At 49.7% G+C, this 25,845-nt stretch overlaps 1 protein-coding gene and 2 long non-coding RNA genes across 3 annotated transcripts in view; 1 reads left to right on the top strand and 2 right to left on the bottom strand.

Moving 5' to 3' along the window:
• SLIT3 (slit guidance ligand 3) overlaps window positions 1-25,031 on the top strand; it is a 583,328-nt gene extending 558,297 nt beyond the window's left edge. Inside the window, exons 30-36 of the mRNA XM_074350310.1 lie at window positions 2,774-2,911; window positions 4,597-4,837; window positions 6,739-6,869; window positions 15,990-16,144; window positions 16,956-17,241; window positions 18,418-18,626; window positions 20,388-25,031. Of these exons, the coding sequence (XP_074206411.1) occupies window positions 2,774-2,911; window positions 4,597-4,837; window positions 6,739-6,869; window positions 15,990-16,144; window positions 16,956-17,241; window positions 18,418-18,626; window positions 20,388-20,623 (1,396 nt within the window). The 3' untranslated portion in view covers window positions 20,624-25,031. The remainder of the gene's footprint in view (window positions 1-2,773; window positions 2,912-4,596; window positions 4,838-6,738; window positions 6,870-15,989; window positions 16,145-16,955; window positions 17,242-18,417; window positions 18,627-20,387) is intronic.
• Window positions 19,230-20,508, bottom strand: LOC141574648 (uncharacterized). The gene is made up of 2 exons (XR_012501593.1): window positions 20,370-20,508; window positions 19,230-19,927 (listed from the first exon to the last, which is right to left on the bottom strand). It is a non-coding gene; the product is annotated as an uncharacterized LOC141574648 (long non-coding RNA).
• LOC141574647 (uncharacterized) overlaps window positions 21,820-25,845 on the bottom strand; it is a 44,673-nt gene continuing 40,647 nt past the window's right edge. Inside the window, exon 3 of the long non-coding RNA XR_012501592.1 lies at window positions 21,820-21,942. This is a non-coding gene — a long non-coding RNA (uncharacterized LOC141574647). The remainder of the gene's footprint in view (window positions 21,943-25,845) is intronic.

Genomic DNA, 25,845 nt, shown 5'->3' on the forward strand with positions numbered 1-25,845 from the left:
CCATAACAACTCACATCCCCAGAGCAGGTATCAGGGACATTAACAAAAGAGGCATGAAGTCAGTGCAGCCTTTGCCCAAGTTTGAAGGTGTTTGTCCTCAGAGATTTCCTGGTATGCTGTCCAAATGAGGCCTCAGCTGCGCAGGACAGATAGTACTGAACACAGAAATAATCATATACTGAAGCCCTGAAAATGATAAGGCATGCTGCCCATAAACACTGAAAACAACAGTAGCAGAAACCAAGATGGCAGTGGCCAGCCGGCAGTGAGCGCTCCCTCTGTGTCAGGCACGGCGCACTGCCTCATCCAACACTCAGCAACCTTAGGATGTCGAGGCTGTTACCCACCTTCCCTGTGGGGCGGAGGCGAAGCAAGGTGGAGCACGCAGCCAGCACACACATACACAGAAAGGGATGCAGGTCAGTCCGGGCCTGGGTGATTCCTTAGCTGACTCCAGAGACTCCCGATGTCCTCCCTGGAACCGAGGCTGTGACTTGGTTACTCCCTCTTGTCCAGAATCAGTAGGTCAAATGCATACCAAAACTGTGTAAGCCTTACACTGTGGAAAAACAGCTGAGGGTGAAACTTTTTGAGGACCACGGGGGATGCAGGCTGCACCATCGGACGCTTGTCTTTAGCTGCTGAGGAAATGATGTGCAGATCTTTGCTGTTGGAGGTGAGGTCCGTGATCCAGCAGCGACAGCATCTCATGGGAGCTGGTTGGGAATGCTGATTCCCAGGCCCCGCCCAGATTCCCCGCATCAGAAGCTGCACTTTAACAAGATCCCTGGGTGTTTTGTTTGAAGAGCGCAGGTGTGGAGAGGGCTGTAGCATTGGGGAAAAAAAAGGAAGGCTGTCAACACATCTGCCTTCAGACCTCCGCAGCTTCAGCTGTGAGTGAGCGTGGCTTCCCTGGTTCCTCAGGAAACTCTCCTCCGTAGCCTTGAACTCCGTGCTTAACAGCCTGGGTTTTACCCTGTACGTGGCGAGCAGCGACTGTTGCCTTGGAGAAGCGCGTACAGCTTGAGTTGCTCTGCGGGTTCTTGTTAGAATTCGGGAGACACAAACACAAATGCCGTCCGGGGCCGGGTTTACCATTAGCAGAGGCCTGGACCGAGGTGTGTGAAGCACATGCCTCCACAAAGGCATTCCCGATCTGTTTCTTTGAAAGGGTAGGAAGGAATGTGGGCGAAGATGTGAAAGTTTGCACCTTCTGGTGCAGAAGTAGGTTACATATTTCAGATTTAGCCATCAAATAAGCAAAGGTTATTACAGGTCAGATCATGCAGATTTCACAGCTTTGGGATACAGGCCCAGTAAACCCTCAGACTGGCGAACTGCCCCCCTTCCAGGGACACCCCCACCCCCTGAGTATCTTCCTTTGCTGTGAATCCATAGCACACACCATGTTCTGCCAACCCCAGAGATGCCAGGATCGAACTGCGATTCCAACCCACTTCTCTATCTGTCCTAGAGAGGGAGGAGGGAGGACCATCCGTTTGTCCCAGTGTTTCCCCAGTCAGGCTCCTTTGTCACAGAAGTATTCCAGGGTCTCACTTCCCACTCCACCTCGGCCACCTGCACCACACCTCCCCCTGCCTGTCCGTGGTTCCTCCTGACTTGGACAGGCTGTGGGTACCATTTACACTCTGCCAGACAGAATTCAGCCAGGGAGCCCAGAGGGGTGTGCAGACTCCAGGCCCTGCAGGAGGCAGAAGAGTCGGGAAGCCTTTGTATTCCTGTGTGCCTCAGCCCCTGGGAGTAAGGTGGTCTATGGTCTGCTTCTTGCTAGGACTTGGGCACAGTGTCGCCCCGGACAGAGGAGCCCAGAGATGCATGGTCTCGGGGAGGCCAGCTGCAGCAGCCTTCCCTGGCCGGGTTGAAAGCTGGCCCAGCAGGGATGCGGTGGAGATGCCGGGCTCCTCAGAGGGGGCAGGGCAGCCTGCAGAGCCTGGGTGGGGCCAGTATGCCCATCCTCTCACCTGGAGATCAGGAGGCAGTTATCAAGGGTGGGGGCATTCCCCCTTCGTATCCCAGCCCAAATCTCTGGGGGAAAAAAGCGAACAAGCAATAGGGTAGACTCCAAGGGAGCACCCGCAGCATCACGTCTCCATCATCCTTGTCAGCACCCTCTACGTATCACACTGATTACCCAGTGTGGATCTAGTGCCCCACACGGGCTGTATCACTCAATTTTTAAAACCACCCTAAGAGGTGGAGTTACTGATCATCAGTTCCTGTTAAATGTGAAGAAACTGAAACACAGAGAGGTAAAGAGCGGCTGATAACACTGAGAGCAGGGTCTGGCACACCTAAGCGTAAACAAAAGATCGTTAAGCTCTGGGGGCTTCAGAGAAGTCGCAGCTCTCTCTCGGAGTCCTGGTTTCCTCCTGGCATTGGAGGGGGACAGACCCTCCCTCGCAGGGTGCTGGGAGGCCTCAAACATGGCGTTCCATGAAAGGTGCTTAGCCCGGTGCCTGGCTGAACATCATTAGTTCTGAGTAGACAGTGGCAGATCCAAGCCAGATTTTGTGTGTTGCAGCCCTGCGCTCCTCAGCCTGGCTCCTGACACAAGATGCCCCAGGTAAGGCAGGCAGACGTAGGCTTGCAGGGACCAGAGGCCCTGGACAGCCCGTGAGATGGAGTGTGGGCCTGGCTTTAGGGAGCCTGCAGGAGTTGAGGGAGCTTGGGTACATGGGCAGGTAGGGGAGAGAGGAGAGGCTGCCTGGAGGCCAGCAGGGCCACGGAACAGCCTCGCTCTGCTCTGTTCCAGGTGCGAGTGCCCCCCTGGCTACAGCGGGAAGCTCTGTGAGGTGGACAATGACGACTGCACGGCCCACAGGTGCCGCCACGGGGCCCAGTGCGTGGACGCGGTCAACGGCTACACGTGCACCTGCCCCCAGGGCTTCAGGTATGGTGGAGGGGCCCCTCGGGAAGGAGCCGGGCAGGGGGCAGCAGCCCAAACCCCAGGTCTCCGTGGTGCCTTCATTCCCCTAAACCTTCTTCAGCCCTAGCAAGTCCCAGCACAGACGTTGTTAACCCCATGCTATAGATGGAAACGAGAGCTACCCAGGGCAACCGCGTGGAAGTTGGACTTAGGGTCCAGCTCGTGTAATGACAAGCTTGGGTGTGGTTCCACCTAATGGAAGATGCCACCATTTTGGAGCCCAGCTTGCAAAGCCGGGGTGGTAGCCACATGGCCACACTAGCTGGAAAACAAACGTTATGGTGCCCTGGGGAGGAGGGTGTAGCTCAGTGGTAGAGCACATGCTTAGCATGCACGAGGTCCTGGGTTCAATCCCCAGTACCTAAAAAATAAACAAATAAACCTGATTACCTCCCCCTAAAATTATCAAGCAATCAATCAATCCATCCACCAAGGTGCCCTAATGGCAGAAAAGTGGAGGTGAATGGGAGAGTTTGGGGTCAGTCACTGGAATCCGTGAAGTCAGGAGGGAAAGGGGAGATGAGGGACACTGGCCAGGTGGTCTGATGTCTGTGAAGTATGTGGAAGGGGTATGTGGGTTCCAGCTCTAGCTCCCACACTGCCTGGAAGGGAAGGGCTCAGTAGGGCCTGGGAAGAGGCGGGGACCGCACCTAAGGAGGGGTCAGACTGCAAGACAGTTGTGTGTACATCAGTCAGTACTCATGGATGGCCTGAATCCAACTGTGCAACTTGGTCACAAGCCTTGGTCACAGGTTCTGAGAACGTGAGCCTGGGAGAAACCAAGAGTTCTCAAGGCAGTTGGTTCCTAAGCCTGATTAAGACCATCTGCATCAGAGGCTTGTGAAAGTATGAGTTTCTGAGGCCCACCCCAGAACTACTAAATTAGAATTGGAAGAGGGGGAAGTGGGCAGAGGAGCTGGAAATCCACACTTAAAAAAATTTTTTTATTGTGGTAAAATGCACATAACACAAAAGTTCCCATCTTAAGTGTTTTTCAGTGTACAGTTCAGTAGTGTTAAGTACTTTCATATTGTGCAACCATCACCGCCATCCGGCTCCAGGACTCTTTTTATCTTGCAGATCGAAACTCTGCATCCAATTAAACAGGAACATCTCTCCTGTTTCCCATCCCCAAGCCCCTGGCAACCACCGTTCTACTTTCTGCTTCCAAAAGTTTAACCACTCTTGGTATCTCATATGAGTGGAATTAAACAGAATTGGTCTTTTTGTAACTGTTTATTTCACTTAGTATAATCTCCTCAAGGTCCATCCATATCGTAGCCTGTGTCAGAATGCTCTTCCTTTTTTAAGGCTGAGTAATATTCCATCGTGTGTATATACCACATTTTGTTTATCCATTCATCCGTGACTGGATGAGAATCTGCACTCAACAAATTCATCACAGGCGATTCTGATGACACTGAAATTGAAGACCTGTGCTCCAGTCCAACCCCGTTACTTTAAAAATGGGAAATCTGGGCTAACCGAAGGAAAAGGACTTGGCCCATTCAGTGGCAGGGCTGGAACTAGTCCCAGTTCCCATCTTGTGCCACCTTCTATGTTAGCAGCTCTTTGGCCCAAATAACCTGATGTCTCCTCTCACCATCCCCCTGCCTTTCCTCCCCCCGTTCTCCTTACCTCCCTTCCAGTGGGCTCTTTTGTGAGCACCCCCCGCCCATGGTCCTGCTGCAGACCAGCCCGTGCGACCAGTACGAGTGCCAGAACGGGGCCCAGTGCATTGTGGTGCAGCAGGAGCCCACCTGCCGCTGCCCGCCGGGCTTCGCCGGCCCGAGGTGCGAGAAGCTCATCACCGTCAACTTCGTGGGCAAGGACTCCTATGTGGAACTGGCCTCTGCCAAGGTCCGGCCCCAGGCCAACATCTCCCTGCAGGTGCGCCCCACCCACCCTGCCTTTGGAAGGACCCCAGCGTGCCCCCAAGCTTTGGTTGTTCCGAGGACAGCTGGGATGCCCCAGATGGTAGCAGTCCTGCCCCCTTCCCTACCAGTTGTCAAGGACAACACTCAGCTTTGGGGGATCTGGACCAGCTCTGTCCAGAAGGCTCTGTAGACAGCAGCCCCCCCTTCCAGCCTCATTCGTTCTTTTCTCTAGGAAATATTCAACTATTATATGCCAGACACTGTGCTGGCAATGGGGATTTAGTGGTGGACAAGATTGGCAAAGCCCCTTGCCCAGGGAAGGATGACAGGAAAAGGAACAGTGACAACCCCGGGTGTTGTGGGAGCATATAGGCGGGGCAATGATCCCAGCCTATTGGGAAGAATCAGGGAAGGCTCCCTAGAGGCAGTGACAACTAAGCTGGGATGTGAAGGATGAGTAGGAGTTTGCCTGGAAAGGGGTGGGAGGGTGAGGGGCTGACAGTGCAGGATCAAAACAGGGTGCATTTGAGCCTGAGAGACGGCATGTGCAAAGGCCCAGAGGCATAAGCAGGCAGGACATTTTTCAGAGAACAGAAAACCATTTGGTATGAACCAAATTCTTTTCCAGCTAACTTATTTCAGATTCCTTACCTGGGGGCCTGAGTACAGTTATTCCAAACTGCACTTCTGGGTGACATCAATGCTTTTGGGGGGGCAGGAGAGAAGGGAAGTGTGTGATAGAGAAAGCAGGCCCCTGCTCACAGGCTTGCTGGGGAGGGGCACCCCCGAGACACAGCTAGAGGGTGCAGGCCAATAAGTGGCCCTACCCTCCTCCTGGTTATGGCCACGATAACCCAGGTTTCAGCCTATGTGAGAACATATTCATTCAGCAGAGATCCACTGGGCATCTATACCTGCCAGGTACCATTCTAGGCACTAGGGTTGCATAGATGCACAGAAGTTCACGACCTCACCTTGTGGAGCCTACAGCCCAGTGGACCAGCCTCTGAGATGGGAGTTGACCCCCAGCACACACAAGAAGGAAGCTCTGGTTGACATCACCACCCCCTCCACCACACCTCATCACCCTCTTGCCTTCCTCCCTCAGTCCTACATACCCAGGGACCCAATTGTTAGGTCCCAACTCATCAGAGCAGCACCCAGTGCCCCAGACACCCTGATGTCCTATTCAGCCACCTGCTCCATATCTGCTCCTTCAGCTGCTCCTGTGCCAGGCGGTGGGGGCCCACAGGCGGGTCAGAGAGCCCCACCGCTGCAGCCCAGGGCCCAGGGCAGCAGCTTCTGAAACCGGTGCTTCTCAGCTTTGGCAACACATTAGAATCTCCTGGGGGACTTCTTATCTTTGCCTGGGCCCCACCCCTAGAGATTTGCACGTAGTTGGTTTGGGGTGAAGCCCAGACAACTGGTGTTTTAAAAAAATTCCCCGGAGGATTCTTAACACTGTGGCTAGTTCATAGTAAATACTGAATTAGATAGTGGTGCTTAGTATTTTGTCTATAATTATTATTATACTTTATACAGAGAGACTAAGGCCCTGAGAGAGAGGCCAGATTAAAGCTCAGGGCTCCTGGCATGCATATGTGCATATAATTATATGTGATACATGTCATGTATAAATATACAGCTATACACACACACGCTCTTACATAAAAACATAGTAGCGCACCATGGGTGCTTCATAAGTATTTGCTGAATTGCTCGATCAGCATTCACTAGAGGCTTAAGAATAGGCCCTCCTTGCGGAAACTTACAGACGAGATTTGGAGGAGGACATAAGGACATGAACTCGGATCCGGGGTTCGTTCAGAGGATGCCACGTGGGAGAGGGCTCTGTGAGGTGGGGACGGGGAGGCGAGGCCTAAGGGGAGCCCTGACCCTCGTGCCTCTCTCCAGGTGGCCACTGACAAGGACAACGGCATCCTTCTCTACAAGGGGGACAACGACCCCCTGGCGCTGGAGCTATACCAGGGCCACGTGAGGCTCGTCTACGACAGCCTGAGCTCCCCGCCAACCACGGTGTACAGGTGAGGACCGCGGTCCCCCCTCCACTGCATGGGCCCCCGCATCCTCCCGCCTGCTTCCAGCCCAGCAAGGAGACGCCGGGTGCCTCTCCTCCCCACCACACACACTCTTTCCGCTGGTACCCAGTGGTGGGTGGGAGCCAGAGGAAGAGCAGGACAGGAAGGGAGGAAGGCAGAGCCTGTGGGGAGATGACACCTCATTACCATAAGATAAATGGCCAGCTGGCTACTGGGCTGGAGTCTGTGCTCCAATGGGGACGAGGCTGCTTAATGAGATGCCCTTTTCAAAATGTCATCCTAATCTTTCATTAGTTTAAGGAAGAAAACAGGGGGAGATTAGCATGTAACTGAAGGGGAGGAAATTCCAGGGCACTGAGGGCGCAGAACTACTCCTTCAGTGACTTTCAAACCGTTCTGAAGGACGCTTTGTCCTAAACTTCCGTCTTTCCAACCCTCGCCCTGATTTCTACGTTACCAGTATGTCAGCTGGGCTATTACCTAACACGCTGCCTTCCGTCAGCGTTAAATCTGCTCCTTTCTTAAATTTAGCTTCATCTTGAGTCGTATCATCTGTGAAATCACAGTCCTGCTCGTTCGATATGTTACATTTTTTTGTCTACTCAGTAAAAAGAATTCTAAACTATTAACATTTAAAAATTATTTTTAGTTATATTTTTGTGATACTTATAAAAGTAACTATTCAAATGAGAAATGATTGTGTTACACTTAAAATCACATAAACCCTCCTGGGAAGGAGAGCCGTTACTTGGGGGAAAAGCACGGGATGTGAGAGAGACCCCCATCCAGAGGCCGGCCGCTCCCCTCTGGAAGCAAAGAGCACATTTGACTGGGATTCTTGAGGAGCGGCCCTGTTTACCGGTAACTAGATTCATTCTTCAGTCAAAACTTCACACAGAACTCAGTAATGCTAAATCCACGGAAACAAAACTGCCCTACAGAGCTGGAAGGAGCCGTTTCCTCCTTCACACACAAAGGCCCCCCAATATGCCGGCAGCAAACCAGTTGTAAACCATTGCTCAGACCAGGGTCCTGGAGGTGAGGTCCCGGGGCAGCACCCGGGAACCTGTTAGAAATGCACACCTTCAGACTTCCCCTCCCCAGGCCTGCTGCCCAGAGCTCTGGGGGCAGGCCCAGCCACCTGCTTTAAGGACCCTCTGGTGGATTCTGATGTCCAAGTCTGAGAAATACCAGCTTACCCATGAAGCCTTCCTGGAGGAGGAGGCATTTGGTGGGTCTTGAAGAAAGGGAAGAATTTCTGTGAGTAGAGAGAGTAATGGACGAGCAGGCTGAGAGGACAGCAGTGACAAGCCTGAGGGACAAAGAAAAGGAATTGACCAGAGTAGAAGGTTCCCAGCAGAGGGTGGCTGGAGGGAAGACCAGCTGGGTTAGGACAGTCAGGGACCATGGACATCCCAGTGGCCTCAGAGTTTCCTGGAGCCAGGGCCTCCTAACATGTGTCCTGGAGCTGCTGTCCGTGGGTGAACTAGAGGGGACAGAGAGCCCGCGGGCAGGGCCAGGGCAGCTTGACGCCAAACATCGGGCTTGGACAAGCTACCCCACGTCTTCCCTCCGCATTCTCCCTGGCGGACTGTGGATGAGCCTCCGGGGGTGATGCTGAGGGCTGGGCATTGATGGTGTGCTTGGCCTCTATCAAGGACAAGAAGGTGACAGCTAGGTCAGAGCAGCTGGGCTCTGCCCAGAGCCTGGGGACCTCCCCCAGCAGAGCCTCGCCCTTCCCACTGACGTTAGCTGTTGGTGGGGGTGGTTTGCTGAAGGGGTGACATTGTTGGTAGGAATGCTGGAACACTCTGCTGTGGCCTAAATCAGGGCGGGAGGAAAGAAATGGGAACCCGGAGAATTACCATCTCCAGTCCTTGTCAGGGAGTCGGGTGACAGCAGGTGGTCCTCAGGAGGCCCCCACGCCCCTTCTGTTACCCATGGAAGGGACCAAGTAAAGGATGTCCTTGCCTGGGTCTTCATGCCAAGCCTGGTGCCAGATATTTAGTGTCCTTCAGCTCTTAATCAGAGGGCCCAAGTCTCCAGGAATCTCGTATTAAAAATGGTTTTCCTTCCAAATACTTTTCTCTTAGCAGCCCTGATTCTGCCCTAATAGCACGCTCTTTACCTCGCTCAGAAACCTCTCTCAGGCATCTCGTATGGGCCGGGTCCTGGGCTAGGCACAGGGACCACAGAGCTCAGCAAAACACAGTCCAGGGAAGAAGGCAGATGTGTAAATAAGCAACCGTCGCAAGAGCAGAATAAAATAAGTCTCGCAGGAGACGTCGGTGCATGCTGTGGGGACCCCGAAGAACGAGCAGACGGTTCTGCTTAGAGAACCAGGGAAGGCTCCCTGGAGGAAGAGGTAATGTTTGAGCTGAGAAGTGAGGAGACTCTGGGCAGGGGGAGGCCCCATCAGTATGAATGGAAGCCACACTGGGAGGGGCTGGGGTTAGTGGAGCACACAGGCCAAGCTGAGCAGCAGCCAGTGGGACCAGGAGGCCATCCAGCCTAAAAATGAGACCTCCTCCCCAGAGTCACAGCAGTGACCTCTGGCCTCAGCCTCAGAGCCAGGGACGGGGAGGCAAACCGAGGCTGATCTCATCAGGGGAGCTGGCAGCCTGCAGTCTCCTGCCCGCTGCACCCCAGCAGGGACATACAGGCCTGGAGCAGCTGGGTTCCGTGGCTTCCCTCGTGCGGGTGCCCAGCTGGAGTCACAGGTGGTGAGGTTCTATTCCAGGCCCAGGAGACATAACACAAAAACCCTACTGCACCCTACCTGCTCCTGAGTGGGGACAGACTGCACTGTTCCTCAGCTCCAAGACTTGTCTGAGGAGCCAGCTTACCTGTCTGCAAAGCCCAGGCGCTGAGTGGGGTGTCAGACTTGGGAAAAGTGGGTCTCAGTGGGGAGTGGTGGGGACTGTGGCAGCCTGGAGGGCACCGCTCCAGCAGAGATGCAGCTGTGTGGGAAGGCAAGTTCTCAAGAAAAGCCAGAAAGTCAGGGTTTCTATGTGAAATACCTCAGGGTTTAAATGTTGGCCATTTTAAAACACCCCGGGAGAGGATCTTTGGCGAGCAGTGCATTCTCCCTCCATCCTAATGACCACAAACCCATCCATTGCCAGGTCTTTTCTCACCTGATCCTTGTCACAGCCCAGGGCAAGCATCCTAACTCCTGTTTTAGGGATGGGAAACTTCATGCTCAGGTGAGTCCTTGGCCCAGAGACACAGAGGCCAATGAGTGGCAGAGCTGGGATTCAGATCTAGGCCAGGGCCCCACCAGAACCCGCTCTCCCACATGCTAGGGCACGGAGGCTGGGGCCGAGAGATGGAGCGTGGCTGTGCTCTGATGGTCCAGGAGTGCGGAGTTGTGTAGTGCGGGGATGCGGTCTCAGGCTGCTGCCTAACCTGCATCCCAGAAACTCTTTGTGAGGCTCTGTCACCACCTAGTGGTCACACCTCAGCATACAGGTGAGCGTGCCCAGCGCAGAGGAATGACCTTTCGTCCCACAATGGTGCAAGGTCCTATTCCTTGGGAGCTTGGATTTGACTCTGGCCTACACCACCTCCACTTTAAGACTCTGGGCTAGACATCTTAAATCTCTGAGCCTTGGGTCTCATTTCTAAAATGGAGCAAAAAATTGTACATCCTGCCTGGGTTTGTTTTTTTTTTTAGTCGAAGTATATATAGTCAGTTACAATATGTCAATTTCTGGTGTACAGCATGTTTCAGTCATACATGTACATATATATTTGTTTTCATATTCTTTTTCATTATAGGTTACTACAAGATTTTGAATATAGTTCCCTGTGCTATATAGAAGAAATTTGTGGGGTTTTTTAGTTTATTTTATATATAGTAGTTAATATTTGCAAATCTCGAAATCCCAATTTATCCCTTCCCATCCCCTTTCCCCCCAGTAACCATAAATTTGTTTACTATGTCTGTGAGTCTTTCTGTTTTATAGATAAGTTCATTAGTGTCTTCTTTTTTTTTTTTTTTTTTTTTTTTACATTCCACATATGAGTGATATCATATGGTATTTTTCTTTCTCTTTCTGGCTTACTTCACTTAGAATAACAATCTCCAGGTCCATCCATGTTGCTGCAAATGGCATTATTTTATTCTTTATGGCTGAGTAGTATTCCATTGTATAAATATACCTCAACTTCTGTATCCGGTCCTCTGTTGATGGACATTTAGGTTGTTTCCATGTCTTGGCTATTGTATATAGTGCTACTATGAACATTGGGGAGTTCCTCCAGGATATATGCCCAGGAGTGGGATTGCTGGATCATATGGTAAGTCTGTTTTTAGTTTTTTGAGGAAGCTCCAAGCTGTTTTCCATAATGGCTGCACCAAGCTACACATGGGAGGGTTCCCTTTTCTCCACACCCTCTCCAGCATTTATCATTTGTGGACTTTTGAGTGATGGCCATTCTGACTGGTGTGAGGTGATACCTCATTATAGTTTTGATTTGCATTTCTGTGGTAATTAGCGATATTGAGCATTTTTTATTTGCCTATTGGCCATTTATATGTCTTCATTGGAGAATTGCTTATTTAGGTCTTCTGCACATTTTTGGATTGGGTTGTTTGTTCTTTTGTTATTAAGTTGTATGAGTTGTTTATATATTCTGGAAATTAAGCCTTTGTCAGTCGCATCGTTTGCAAATATTTTCTCCCATTCTGTAGGCTATTTTCTTTTGCTTATGGTTTCTTTTGCTGTGCAAAAGCTTATACATTTAATTAGGTCCCATTTGTTTATTTTTGCTTTTATTTCTATTGCCTGGCCCTAAGAGAACATTGCTAAGATTTATGTCAGAAAATGTTTTGCCTATGTTTTCTTCTAGGATGTTTATAGTGCATTGTCTTACATTTAAGCCTTTAAGCCATTTTGAATTTATTTTTGCGTATGGTGCGAGGGAGTGTTCTAACGTCACTGATTTACATGTAGTTGTCCAGAGAGTGCAGGTCAAGTATTTAGCATAGTCAAGCATTCAACACATGGCCACAACAGCTACTAAGAGCAGAAGAGAATTCTATGGGCCCCTTTTGGCCAGCACACATTCTCTTGCCAGTACCAGACAGGAGCCGCCCAGCCTGGCTCTGACACAGCCAGTGCCTCCCCCTCCCACCCGATGCTGATCCACCTGGCTTTGTGGATAACGAGGAAGACTGCCAGAGCCCCTTCTCTCCCCTGCAATCCCTGAACATCTTTCCAGGAGGCTAATTGCTGGGCCTTGGAACCGCAGTAGGACCATCTCGTTTAGAGTTCACAGCAGGTTGTTTTGGAGTTTGGTTTTGTTTTTTCCAACCTTTTTCTCTTTTGTAGCAGCAGAGCCGTTTTCCCATTGACATTTTACTTCAGTGGCCAAAATTTGGGGGGAAAAAAAAACAAGTAGAAATGGAACCATGGTTATTTGCAAGATGGGGGTGAGGAATGACAGCCTTCATCACCGCACACCCCAAACCTCCAGGGTTCCACTGTTTGAAAACCACCAGCTGTAGGCATTATTTCCAGGAGACCCTGGTTAAGATGTGCCAAGAAAGTAACCTGTTAACCCACGAGCACCTGCTGGCACAGACAAGGTTATGGGATGTTTTGATTTGGAATCAATCCTTAATATTTTCAATTGAGATGTAATGGACATATGACATTATATTGGTCTCGGGTGTACAACACAGTGATTTGATGTCTATGTATTGTGAAATGATCACAATAAGTGTACTTAACACCCATCACTGTAGTTTTTTTTTTTTTCCTTATGATGAGAACCTTTAAGAGCTATATTCTTAGCAACTTTCAAATATAAATAGAGTATTACTATCATCACCATGCTATATATTACACCCCCAGGACTTATTTATCTTACAACTGAAAGTTTGTACCTTTTTGACCCACTTCACCCATTTCAGCCACCCTCCCCCCAACCCTTGGCAACAACCAATCTTCTCTCTGTATCTACAAGCTCAGAGTTTTTTCTTTTTGGTTTTATTTTTAGAATCCACATATAAGTTAGGTCATATGGTATCTGTCTTTCTCTCTCTGACTTACTTCATTTAGCATAAGGCCCTCAAGGTTCATTCATCTTGTCACAGGTGGTGAGATTTCCTTCTTTTTTATGGCTGAATAACCTTCCACTGTACCTGTATGTACCACATCTTTATCCATTCACCCATCGATGGACACTTAGGTTGCTTCCCTGTGTTGGCTATTGTAAATGATGTCGCAGTGTACATCGGGGTGCAGATTTTTTTTTTTGAGTGTTTTTGTTTCCTTCAAATACCCACAAGTGGAATTGCTGGATCATATGGTAGTTTTATTTTTATTTTTTTGAGGAACCTTTATACTGTTTTCCATAATGGCTGCACCAATTTACATTCCCACTAGCAGTGCACGAGGGTTCCCATTTCTCCACATCCTTGGGGATACCTGTAATCTGTTGGCTTTTTGATAAGAGCTGTTCTAACAAATGTAAGCTGACATCTCATTGTGGTTGTGATTTACATTTCCCTGACAATTAGTGAGGTGGAGCAACTTTTCATGTCCCTGTTGGCCATCTGTATGAATCCTTTGGGAAAATGTCTATTAAAATGTTCTGCCCATTTTTAAAATCAGATTGTTTGGGTTTTTGCCATTGCGATGTATGAGTTCTTTATATATTTTGGACATTATCCTCTTATTAGATATATGATTTGCAAATAGTTTCTCCTATTCAGTAGGTTACCTTTTTATTTTGTCGATGGTTTCCTTTGCTGCCCAGAAGCATTTCAGTTTGAGGTAGTTCCACTTGTTTTTTTTTTTTCTTGTGGTTTTGGTGTCAAATCTAAAAACTCATCGCCAAGAAGGATGTCAAGGTGCTTGCTGCCTATGTTTTCTTCTAGGAGTTCTATGGTTTCAGGTCTAAACATTCAAGTCTTCAATCCATTTTGAGTTAACTTTTGTGTACAGTGTAGGATAGTGGTCCAGTTTCATTCTTTTGTATGTGGCTGTCCACTTTTCTCAGCACCATTAGTCAAAGAAACTGTTTTTTCCCCATTATATATTCTGGACTCCTTTATTGTAAGTTAGTTGACCATATATGCATGAGTTTATTTCCAGGCTATCTCATTGATGTACGTGTCTGTTTTTATGCCAATACCATACTGTTCTTATTACTATAGTTTTATAATATAGGTTGAAGTCAGGGAGCGTGATGCCTCCAGCTTTGTTTTTCTTTCTCAAGTTCGCTTTGGCTCTTGGGGGTATTTTGTGGTTCCACCCAGATTTAGGATTGCTTGTTCTATTTCTGTGAAAAATGCCATTGGAATTTTGATAGGGGTCACATTGAATCTAATTGTATTGAATAGATTGCTTTGGGTAGTATGGACATTTTAACAATATTAATTCTTCCAACCCATGAGCATGACAGAGCTTTCCATTTGTGTCTTCTTCACTTTCTGTCTTCACTGTTTTCAGTGTTCAGGTCATTTACCACCTTGGTTAATTTGTTCCTAGGTATTTTATTCTGTTTGATTCAGTTGTTAAATGGGATTGTTTTCTTAATTCCTCTTTCTGATAATTCATTATTCGTGTACAGAAATACAACTGATTTTTGTATATTGATTTGATATCCTGCAACTTTACTGAATTTGTTATAACAGATTTTTAGTGGAAATTTTAGGTTTTTCTACGTATAATATCATATCATATGCAAATAGTGACATTTCTACTTCTTTTTGATTTGGATGCCTTTTATTTTTTCCTTTTCTAATTGCTCAGGCTGGGACTTTGAATACTCTGGTGAATGTAAGTGGTGAGAGTGGGCATCCTTGTTTCTGATTTTAAAGGAAAAGCTTTGTTTTTGACCGTTGAGAATGATGTTAGCTGTGGGCTTGTCACGTAGGGACTTTATTATGTTGAGGAGTGTTCCCTCTTTGTTGCAGGTTTTTATCATAAATGGATGTTAGATTTTGTCAGATGCTTTGTCTGCATTTATTGAGATGATCATATCATTTTGACCCTTGATTTTGTTAATGTGGTGTGTATCACACTGACTTGTGTGTTGATCCATCCCTGGTAATAAACCTCACCTGATCATGGGCTATGATCCTTTTAATGTATTGCTGAGTTAGGTTTGCTAATATTTGAAGAATCTTTATATCTATGTTCATCAGGGATGTTGGCCTATAATTTTCATTTCTGGTGGCATTCTTGTCTGGTTTTGTAAACTGAGTTTTCAAGTGTTCCTTCCTATTCTGATTTTTGGAAGAGTTTGAGAAGGATTCTTATTAAGTCTTCTTTAAATGTGTGGTAGAAGTCAGCAGTAAGTCATCTAGTCCTGGACGTTTGTGTATTGGGAGGTTTTTTATTCCTGACTCAGTACCCTTACAGGCAGGCCTCATTTGATTGCACTTCGCTATTTTGTGCTTCAGAGATAGTACACTGTTTACAGATGGAAGGTTTGTGGCCACCCTGTGTGGAGCAAGTCTTATCGGTGCCATTTTTCCAATAGCATTTGTTCACTTGGTGTCTCTGTGTCACATTTTGGTAATTCTGACAATATTTCAAACTTTTCCCCTATTACTATGTTTGTAATGGTGATCTGTGATCAGTGATCTTTGATGTTACTGTTGCAAAAAGATTATATGACTCCCTGAAGGCTCAGGCGATGGTTAGCATTGTTTAGCAATAAAGTATTTGTAAATTAAGATATGCACATTTTTTTAGACAAAATGCTATTGCACCCTTAAGAGACTACAGTATAATGTAAACATAACTTTTACACGCACTGAGAAACCGAAAAATTCATGAGACTCGCTTTACTGAGGTGGGAGGTGGTCTGGAACTGAACCCACAGTATCTCCGAGGTCTGCCTGCGTATCGATGGAAGTAGGTAAGATAAAGGAAATAAACTGTAAAACAAATGGGACTTCTAGGAGAACCTATAGGTGTAATAGGTATTCTCTGTACTGTTTTTATTTTTGCAATTTATGTTAAGTTTGAAATTATTTCCAAACAAAAAGTAAAACAAAGTGTAAGTAATACCAGTCAAGTTCACAGCCCGGCTGGAGGAGGCACTCAGCAAACCCCCTGGCTGTCCCCTTTCTCTCCTGCCCAGCGTGGAGACGGTGAATGACGGGCAGTTTCACAGCGTGGAGCTGGTGATGCTAAACCAGACCCTGAACTTGGTGGTGGACAAAGGAGTCCCCAAGAGCCTGGGAAAGCTCCAGAAGCAGCCGGCAGTGAGCATCAACAGCCCCCTCTACCTTGGAGGTAAAGCCCCATCCCCTCCCACCTCTACTTCCCACCTGCCCTCTGCGCTCAGGCACCCACGCCCAGGCCCACCGGTGGGGCTCCCCACTCTCATCTCAGCACTCACTGCCAAAGCCAATCAGGGAAGGCTTCCTGGAGGAAGTGACAACCAAGCTACTCCCTAAAGGGCAACTAGTTAGCCAGGTCATAGGGAGGAAAAGAGAGAGGGCAGGACTCCTTTGGAGAACTGTAAGTTGTTCAGGGGAGATGAGTAAAGGTAAAGGCGGAATGGTGAGGGAGGAGGTGGAGACGGGGCTATTCAGGCTTCCCTCTGCTCTGCCACCTCTTCAGACCCTGTGAGGCTCAGTTAATGTGTGCAGAGGAACATGTCTGAGGTCATTCAAAGGCCAAAAAGAGGAGGAGCCACCAGTCTGGCAGAGCCTGGGCCTGAAACAGCCTGGGGCCATGTGCAAAAAAAGGCACCAGAGCAGCTTGTTAAAAACAGAGTCCCAAGACTTCCCACAAAGGAGCCCAGCTCTGAGGGCTGGACTGGGCCTGGGAATCTGCGTTGTTGTTAACAGCTGGTCCAAGGAAAGCCTTTGGCGCAGAGCAATCCCAGAAGGGGCACAGCTCCTCTCCCAGTGAAGATCCCCAAAGTTCCAGGGATTGAGGCTGCTCCCCCAAGCCCCTCTTGTCTCCCAAACTCGAGCTCGCCTGCTGTGTTCTCCTGCGGGGCAGCACCAGGGGGCTGCGTAGGCCTGGCGGGGACAGCGGAAGAAGGTGGTTCACCCTCTAACCCCTGCCTAGAGCATGTGGGCCTCCCCTCCTGCAGGCATCCCCACCTCCACGGGCCTCTCGGCCTTGCGCCAGGGCACGGACCGGCCCCTGGGCGGCTTCCACGGCTGCATCCACGAGGTGCGCATCAACAACGAGCTGCAGGACTTCAAGGCCCTCCCGCCGCAGGCCCTGGGCGTCTCTCCAGGCTGCAAGTCCTGCAGCGTGTGCAGGCACGGCCTGTGCCGTGCCGTGGAGAAGGACAGCATGGTGTGCGAGTGCCACCCGGGCTGGGCCGGCCCACTGTGCGACCAGGAGGCCCGCGACCCCTGCCTCGGCCACAGGTCAGTGACTCCACGTCGCCCCCCACCCCGCCCACCAAGTGGGCACTGATGGAAGCCGGAGGGACAGCAGTCAGCCTGCAGACAGGGCCCATGTGAGTGGGGCTGCTCAGGTCAGGAGCTTACACATCCAAACAGCAGGTCCTGCTCAGAGACATCAATGTGCAAGCGCCCTGCTGGAAACATCCTCTGTCCAAAGCCACGGCAGCCCCCTCACTGCCTTGCAGCAAAGTAGGAGGGGCGCCTGCGCGCGTGCACCTTGGCAGCTGGGCACATCTCGTCCCCGACTGGGCTGTCCCCTCAGCAGTGCCCTGTGCAAGCACCATGGGTGTGTAGCCACGCACAGCCGAATCACTTCACGGCTCCGCCATTCATTATTTATTCAGATATTTACTGAGGGCCTCCTGTGTGCCAGGCCTTGTGCTAAATAGAAGAGATCCAGCATTCTCAGTGTTTAGAAATCTGAGTCAGCCAAAAATAACACCAGAGCCGTGACTGGTAATTGGCTTGGCTAAACCAGTTGGCAAATGATATTGTGGACCAGGAGTGAAGGGCGGCTAGAAAGGAGCCGACTTTCCTGGGTAGCTCTGGAGCGTGTATGACTCTATAATGAATATGTCTACGATGAATCCTTGCTCTGAATGTCATCCCAGTAGAGAGAATGCTACCTTGCGATTAAGAATACAGGCTTTGGCATCAGTTTCTCCATCTATGAGATGTGGCTAAGACTAGCTACTGCACAGGACCGCAGAGGAGGGGGGTTGTGGAAAATAAGACCAATGCCAGGTGCAAAGCACTCACCCCAGTGCCTGCACAGAGCAAGTGGTGGTGGTGGTGACAGGACTAATCATGTTATCCATTAAGACGACAGAGCAGTTAAAATGTTTGGCGAATGCTTAGGTTCCTCCACGCAGTGACTTGCCACTTGGATATGTGGGTTCTGACGCCTGGGTGTAAAAGAGCCACAAGCCAGCCTCGTCAGGCTCACAGCTGGCAGTGGTTGTTGGGTGATGCTCAGCCAGTAGGCTGGCGCAGGGCAGACCATGGGATGGAGAGGGCCTAAGGTCCCACAGCTCCGGGACCCCTGGACAGAGCCTGGGCCTGGCTGGTGTGGACAGAGGAAGAAGCCTCCAGCGGCACTGACTGCCTGGTTCCCCTCATCCTCGCCTCTGCCCCCAGCTGCATCCAGGGGAAATGCGTGGCAACCGGGACCTCGTACGTGTGCAAGTGTGCAGAGGGCTACGGAGGGGCCTTGTGTGACCACAAGAATGACTCTGCCAACGCCTGCTCAGCCTTCAAGTGTCACCATGGGCAGTGCCACGTCTCAGATCGAGGGGAGCCCTACTGCCTGTGCCAGCCTGGCTTTAGTGGGGAGCACTGCGAACAAGGTGGGTCTGCTGTGCGTGTGGGAGGGGACACCTGGGAGGGATGCAGGGGTCAGAGCTGGACTCCATACCCAGGGGGCCGAAGTTCCAGTTCCAGCTGTGCCACTGAGTGGCTGTGCCACCTTCATTAAATCACTTTCTGAGCCTCAGATTCCCTCTTCCTGAAAATGAGGGCAACACTACCCCTTCCTGTATCAGTTATCTATTACTGCATAACAAATTAGCTCCAACACAGCAGTTCAAAACCACACTAAACATGTTCTATCCTACACAGGTCCTATAGGTCAGGAACTCAGAAAAGGCTTAGCTGGAGAGTTCTAGGTGGGGTCTCTCGAGATTGTAAACAGCCAGGACTGCATGAACATCTGGGTTCTTTCTCCTCTCTTCCCCCATCCCTCCCTCCAGCTGCCAGTGTGGCCCTCCAGCCAGCATCACTGACCCACCTGGGAGCTTATTAGAAATGCAGACGCTCAGGCCCAGCCTAGACTTTTTGAATCAGAGCCTGCATTTTAACAAGAGCCCTCAGTGAGTCTGACGCACAGAAACATTTCAGATGTTGCGCTGCAGTCTCCTTCCAGTCCTCCTGCCATTACTGGGTCAACAGAAGACAGTTCTTGGTCTGATTTAATTTCAAAAGCATCAAATTACATGGCCCCCTTAGTGTATTAATTTGGAGGTAAGCTCAAAAAAAGGACAATTAAATTATATCACAATTGAGATGGCTCTGTCTTACCTTGGAGGTTTCTGTCCTGCAGGGAGACTGAGAAGTCTTCCGTCCTGCCACCAGAACCCCAGGCAGGCCACCTCCTGTCGCCAAAGGACTCTCTCTCCCATTTACCCCTTGTTGAAATACCATTCTTAACCAATGTTGTTAAATAATGAATTTTGAAATAATTTCAGATCTAACAGGAAAAGTTACCAGAACAGTAGAAACAGCATCCCTCTTCCCTTCAACCAGAGGCCCGACTGTGACCAAGCTGTCGCGTCTGCACTCTCCCCTCCCCCACACCTATGATCAGTAGTCTTTTTCTGATTCTTTTAAAAACCTCATAATTTTAAAATACTGCATCAGGCTTATTAGCAAAATTCACATTAGCCACCTAAAGCTTTAAAATGCAGAAAGCTGTTTTGCATTCACAATCCCTCTGAGGCTCGTTACAGACTGTGAAGTAGCAGGAAGGACCACAAAATGTGTCACCATTTTCCAGACAAGGAAACTGAGGCTCAGGGATTACAAGTGATAGGATCCTGGTCCTCGTTCTCTCTCGTTCTCTCTCCCCTGCTGCACATGCTCACCCAGTGTCCTGAGAAGTGGAGGTGAAGAGTTGGGTCAGTAAAACATAAAGCATTCAAATTCGGCCCATCACTGTCATACAGGGACACCGGCTCAGCTTTGCCAGACCACCTAGTTTTCAGAGGAGCCAGAAATCCCAATGTTTAGGTGAAATCTCCTGAGTTTTTTTTTCTTATATTTAATCTGGTTTTTAAGCATCTGTGGAGCAATCAAAATAGCCCAGTCTACCAGCTTGCCACATCTAGTTTGGTCTTTAAGTCCCTTGAAGAAAGGGACCAAGCCTGCTCTTGTCACCCTTATATCCTTAGGGCTTAGTTATAAATCTAGTATATAGCCGAGGCCCTTGGGTGGATGGGCAGGGAGGTGGACGGACGAGCAAAGCAGTAAGTACATATGGGCTTCAGATCACAAGGGTCGCCGAGCATCCTACCCCAGAAGTGCTCTGCCCTCACCTTGTCTCCCCTCCGCAGAGAATCCGTGCCTGGGGGAGGTAGTCCGAGAGGTGATCCGCCGCCAGAAGGGGTATGCGTCCTGCGCCACCGCCTCCAAGGTGCCCGTGATGGAATGTCGTGGGGGCTGCGGGCCCCAGTGCTGCCAGCCCACCCGCAGCAAGCGGCGGAAATATGTGTTCCAGTGCACAGACGGCTCCTCGTTCGTGGAAGAGGTGGAGAGACACTTAGAGTGCGGCTGCCGCCCGTGTGCCTGAGGCCTCGCCCCACCGCGGACTCCAGCCTGGTGGGTGGGGACAGCCACGCGGGACCCCCTGGAGATTCCAGGTGAAGAAGTGGGAGCTGGAGAGGAAGCAAAAGAAGAAGAGAATATTAAGTATATTGTAAAATAAACAAAAAATAGAACTTATTTTTATTATAGAAAGTGACTATTTTCATCTTTTATTATATAAATATATCACACCGTCTGAGTATATGTACCATATAGTGATTTTTACTGAGTTGTTCGTTTTGTGTTGTGTATTTGTCGTGTTTTTATAAACAGCTGTTAAAAGTTTTAAGAAAAAAGACTAATAAAAATGTTTTAAAACTAAAGGATGAGAATAAAGAAGTGACAGCCTGTCTGAGGAGGAAGGAGGCGGCTTATATGTGCAAGAAACACGAGCATGGCAGAAACGAAGACCTGCTTACTGAGCTTAGGAAAAGGAGTGAGGAGGAGAGAAAGAAGGAAAATATTTTTCTTTGTCATTTCTTCTTATTTTTAATAACCTTTTTTTCTTCCCTATAACCACCCCACTTTTCCATCCAGGTCGCCCAGGAAGAGCCACTGAGCACTGCACTGGCCTCAGACTCCTGCTGGGACCCAAAGCGCTTGCTGTCCCATGAGCCCTGGGCCCGGCAGGGTCTGCGCCCCCTGCCGACCCCCTTGTCCGTCCTGGCTGCCCTTGATTCCATTACTGGACGATCTGAACTCCGCCCCAGGTTTAATCTGAGCCTGTTTTGCCAAATCTGAAAACAGCAGCTCTTTTCCGGCCCCTCCCCGGGAACTCAGGGGTCACGCCACCTCTTCGGGCCCCAGCACCAGCCCTTCCTCTGGAAGCTCTGAGCCACAATGCTCCCTGCAGCCAGTCTCGTACTGGAACGTGGTGTCAGGCAGCCAGGGCTGCTGGGAATGAGGAAGGTCGGGGGCCAAGCTTACCCACGGCTACGGTAGAAGTCCGACTCTGGAAAGTTCTGGGTGGCTCTTGCCATGGGACAGATGGCCTCTGTCACCTAATCCTCCAGGCCCCCATCATCATGACAAAGACCCCTCCCCATCCACAACACTTTCGGATGCATATCCGCACTGCACTTTATTCTATCTGTGCAGCCCCTGGACCAGGGAAGGGTAAAGCAGTACAACCCCATTTCATAGACTGGGAAACTGAGGCCTCTCTCCAGCCCTGTATCTTACCTTAAGCTGCAACTCTGATAGCTGGAAGAGCAAGGCTTGAGCCCGGACTCAAAACTCCAGATTCCTTCTCCAGAACAGCATAAACACAGAAGGTCCAGGCAGTTTAAGTTCATCAGAGAAGTCCTACCAGAAAAAGGAAAGTAGATTTTTTCCCCATTTTTCCTGGTCTTATTCTGCCTTGTTCATTCCTTGTTCTGCCTCCTTAGTATCTGGAGAGATTCTAGACCGAGGGACTTAGGTACCAGGGAATGTGAGCAAGGGCTACCCGTCCAGCCCAGACTCCACTCCGAGAACTGCCGGCCCCCCTGAAGGGCACTTGCCCCTGTCTCTTCCCCACCCTCATCTGTCCCCTTCCAGCCCTGTCAGGCCAGTGCAGATGGCCCTGGGACTCAGCTGCTCACACCAATGCCCTGTCTCACCTCCACCTCTCCCTCCCCCAGAAGCCTCCCCTGCAGAAGCATCTGAGAGGAGAGCGTGGGGCTCAGTGGACCATCCAGCCCTGAGTGTCCCCAGAGGAGCCTATGGTGAATCAAGAAGAAAGGAAAGGAAGATGGAGGAACATAAGCCAGGTGGCAGATAAGGAAGGAGGGCAAGAAGGAAGGAAGGAAAAGGGGGGAAAGGGGGAAAGGAGAGAGAACTAAAGAACAAAAGGAAGTGGAGGATGAAGAGAAGAAGGGATAAGATGGAGGAATTTACTTGTGTATATTGTTTGTAACATACATTATGTCTCAGGTACTTACTGTACCTTATGATGCATTTGTTTCAAATACTAATAGCTAGATTTACTCAGTACTTACTACATTATACATCGGGTACCATCCTAATTTTTATATATATATATAAATATATATATTCATTTAACTCTCAAAACCACCCTGTTGTAAAGACACTGCTAACCCATTTTACAGTTGAGTAAATTGAGGCATGAAGAAGTTAAAAGACTTGCACAAGAGTAGATGCCTCATAAGTCAGAGAGCCGGGACTTGGGCCCAGGCTGTCTGACTCCAGGACTTGCTTCTCCTGGGATGAAAATACATCCCACGTCTAAGGATCCTACGGTCTGAGGCAGAAACAACTGTGGTAATAGACAATTGTTCTATTATATGGAAGTAGTTGTTCAGAGTGAAAAATTTCTAATCTTGGGTCTTCAAGGATGAATAGGAGTTTGCCAGGGCACAGGAAAGGGAGTTGAACTTTCAGGGAGTTCCCTATTAAAACGAAGTGAGATATCAAAAGACCTGGTTTGTTTGGGGAGCAGTCAGAGGTCTGGGGTGTCAGGACGGTGGATGCACACTGGGGAGCAGGGACCAGTGAGTTAGACATGAAGGCAAGGGTTCGACCACAAAGGACCATGTGTGGCAGGCTAGATCCCAGGGCCCCAGCAGGGTCTGAGGGCAGGGGAATAGCGAAACAAGCTCCGCTTTAGGAAGAGAGCTGGTGGCAAAGTAGAGAAAGGCCTGGAAGAAGAGGTAGGGCTCTGCCACCCAACATGGCCTTAGGGCTCCCCTGGATGCTCTGGTTGTGACTAGACAACGCTGGTTCCCAGATGGGTCACAAAGCCTTTGTGGGAGCTCGGAAACTCGGCCCTGGAAGGGGTGTCCTGGGATCTACCCAATGCCCCTCCCATCCCCCAGGCCCTGCCAGCCCTCCTCACGCAGGCAGGTGGCCCTGAGCCTTGTTCCACCACCAACACTCCCAGCCAGCTCTCCCCACCCAGCACGGGGTCCGCTCAGCCTGCCGTCCTGAGAGCCCCGCCCGGGGTCCCCGACTTCCTGGCAGAGCTCACCAGGCTGACAGCTTCCTCTCAGCCTCCCCAAGGATTCAGAGGCCTCTCTTCACCAGTCACCCCCTGGGCCCAACCCTGAATCCAGCCACAGTCTGCCAAGATAGCCAGGGTTCTCTCAGTGTGGCTTGGGGGCAATTTTGAGCCTTCCCCTCAATTTTAGAAGCTCTGAATTTAAGCCAAACTCAGGATCATTAAGAAAAATCCTCCCCAAAATGAAGTTTCTCTAACAAACGGAGATTAAAACTCCCTTATGTGAGCAGCCAAATTCTAGAAACTGGAAGTCCCACGGGGCAGGAAGAGCTCGGTCGGTTAATTTGCACACTGAATGGTTCAGTGTGGGGATGTGCACACGCGCAGAAGAGGGGGCTCAGGCTGTTTCCCCCTGAGCAGGATTCAGGGGGAAAGGAAGGGAGTGTCCCTTTTTGACTCAACCAAGGGACCCTAAAGGGTTTATGTATTTAAAAGCTCTTTGTAAAGTGTAAACTAAAAACCTTAAATGTAAGGTGCTACTGTTACTATTACCGTTGTTGTTGCTATTATTGACATGCCAAAAGGCCCATTGGAGAAGATGGCTTTGTCTTTTCAATTTTATAGAAAAGAACCTGAGTCGACACTTGAGAAAGATGACAGAGAAGAGGACAAGGAGGAAAGAGGCAAGGCCAGGAGGGGGGTTGAGTTAAGTCTGCCCTTCACCAGATACAATGCTATCAGCAGACTGAACCCTTAAACAGAGCAACCGCCCACTGCCTTTGCTGGGAGCAGAAGCCCCTAGCGTAAACGGAACTGCCCCTCAAAGGCTCACCAGGTCCCAGATAACAGAGTGGGAGGAACCGGAGGGGATCCCCGGTCACTGGGAAAGCTGGGAATCAGTGTCTAGACCACAGACCAAGTTCTAGCAAATCAACACCATGGGCAGGAACAGACCCAGGTAGGTGCCCACCTGGGCCAGTGTTCTTCCCGTGACTCCAGAGGGGGCATCCAGACAGAGTAAAGCCTGAAGCAGACCCTCCAACACCTTCTGGGTGGCCAGCAAAGTACCCTCCACCCTCCCCCCCAGCCACCTCCCAGTGCACTCAGGTGGCCGGGAAGCTGGGGCATGGTCTGGCCTGTGGGCACTTACCCGTGCTCCCCAGGCTGGCTTAGACAAAGGAAACACTTGGGCAAAGCTGATGAGAGATGCCAGCTAGCCAGGGCTGGCAAAGGCAGAACTGAGCATTTGGCAAAGCTTATTTATCTAACTCAAAAATAGTTTCTAAGAGGAAAAATTTTAAGATGTTTTTAAAACAATGTTATAGTGCCACTTCCCCAGTATGGGATAAATAATGTTTTTTTTTTCCTTAATAGACTGTCATATGCTGATGTCATTAAAATAAACGGATGAGTCACAGGAGAGCAATGAGACGCTCCTGTGAATACTGTAAGCTCAGCCCTGCTCTGTGGTGTGTGTTTTTATTTTTACTCCTGACCTCCACACTCCCTGGGGCAAAGATTACTGCATTCATGGGGTTTGAGAAAGTCTGATGTGGAGTAAGTGAAAAAAAAAATTGGTTTCTTGCACCATGATGGTGGAAAAATGGATCCAGAGCTCCCCAGAGACGTGGGAGAGAAGACTCAACACGTGGCTTAGAGTCTGCAGGGCACATGGTTTGTATGGTGACAGACTGGGGCCAAGGGTCACAGAGGAGGAAGCCACTCCAGGGCAGAGGACACTTATTAAGACAGGAAGGAAGATTCCTTCGGAGTCCTCCAATGCCTAATTAAATCCCCTCCTTGAGTCATTCTTTCCACAAGCATTTAGTGAACATCTACTATGTGCAGGTACTGGGCACTGGGCACTACAAAGATGACCAAGACAAAGTCCTTGTTCTGCTGCAGTTTAACTTTTAACTGAGTGTCAATCAACAAACAAGGATAACATCAGATAATAAAAAAAAAAAAAGTAGAGATGACGTGAAAGAACAGCTGGTGGGTACTTTATACAGTGAATTCAAGGAAGGGCTCACTGAAGAATGGGGACAAGGGGTAGGGTGAAGAAGAACTAGTACGAGGAGGAAGCCTGGCCCCCCACCCCCAGCACTCACTATCTGTCCTCACGTGGTGGCATCTGAGGGCAGTGGGTAGCCCAAGCTGCTTAGGAGGCCAGAAGGGATGATGTGGGCAAGAGAGGACCATGAGTGGACTTGCGAGTGAGGGGAGAGCAGCAGAGGTCACCTCTCAGCTTCCGAGCCCTGGGGCACCCT

Source organism: Camelus bactrianus, chromosome 22, assembly GCF_048773025.1.
Source record: "Camelus bactrianus isolate YW-2024 breed Bactrian camel chromosome 22, ASM4877302v1, whole genome shotgun sequence".
NCBI lineage: Eukaryota > Metazoa > Chordata > Mammalia > Artiodactyla > Camelidae > Camelus > Camelus bactrianus.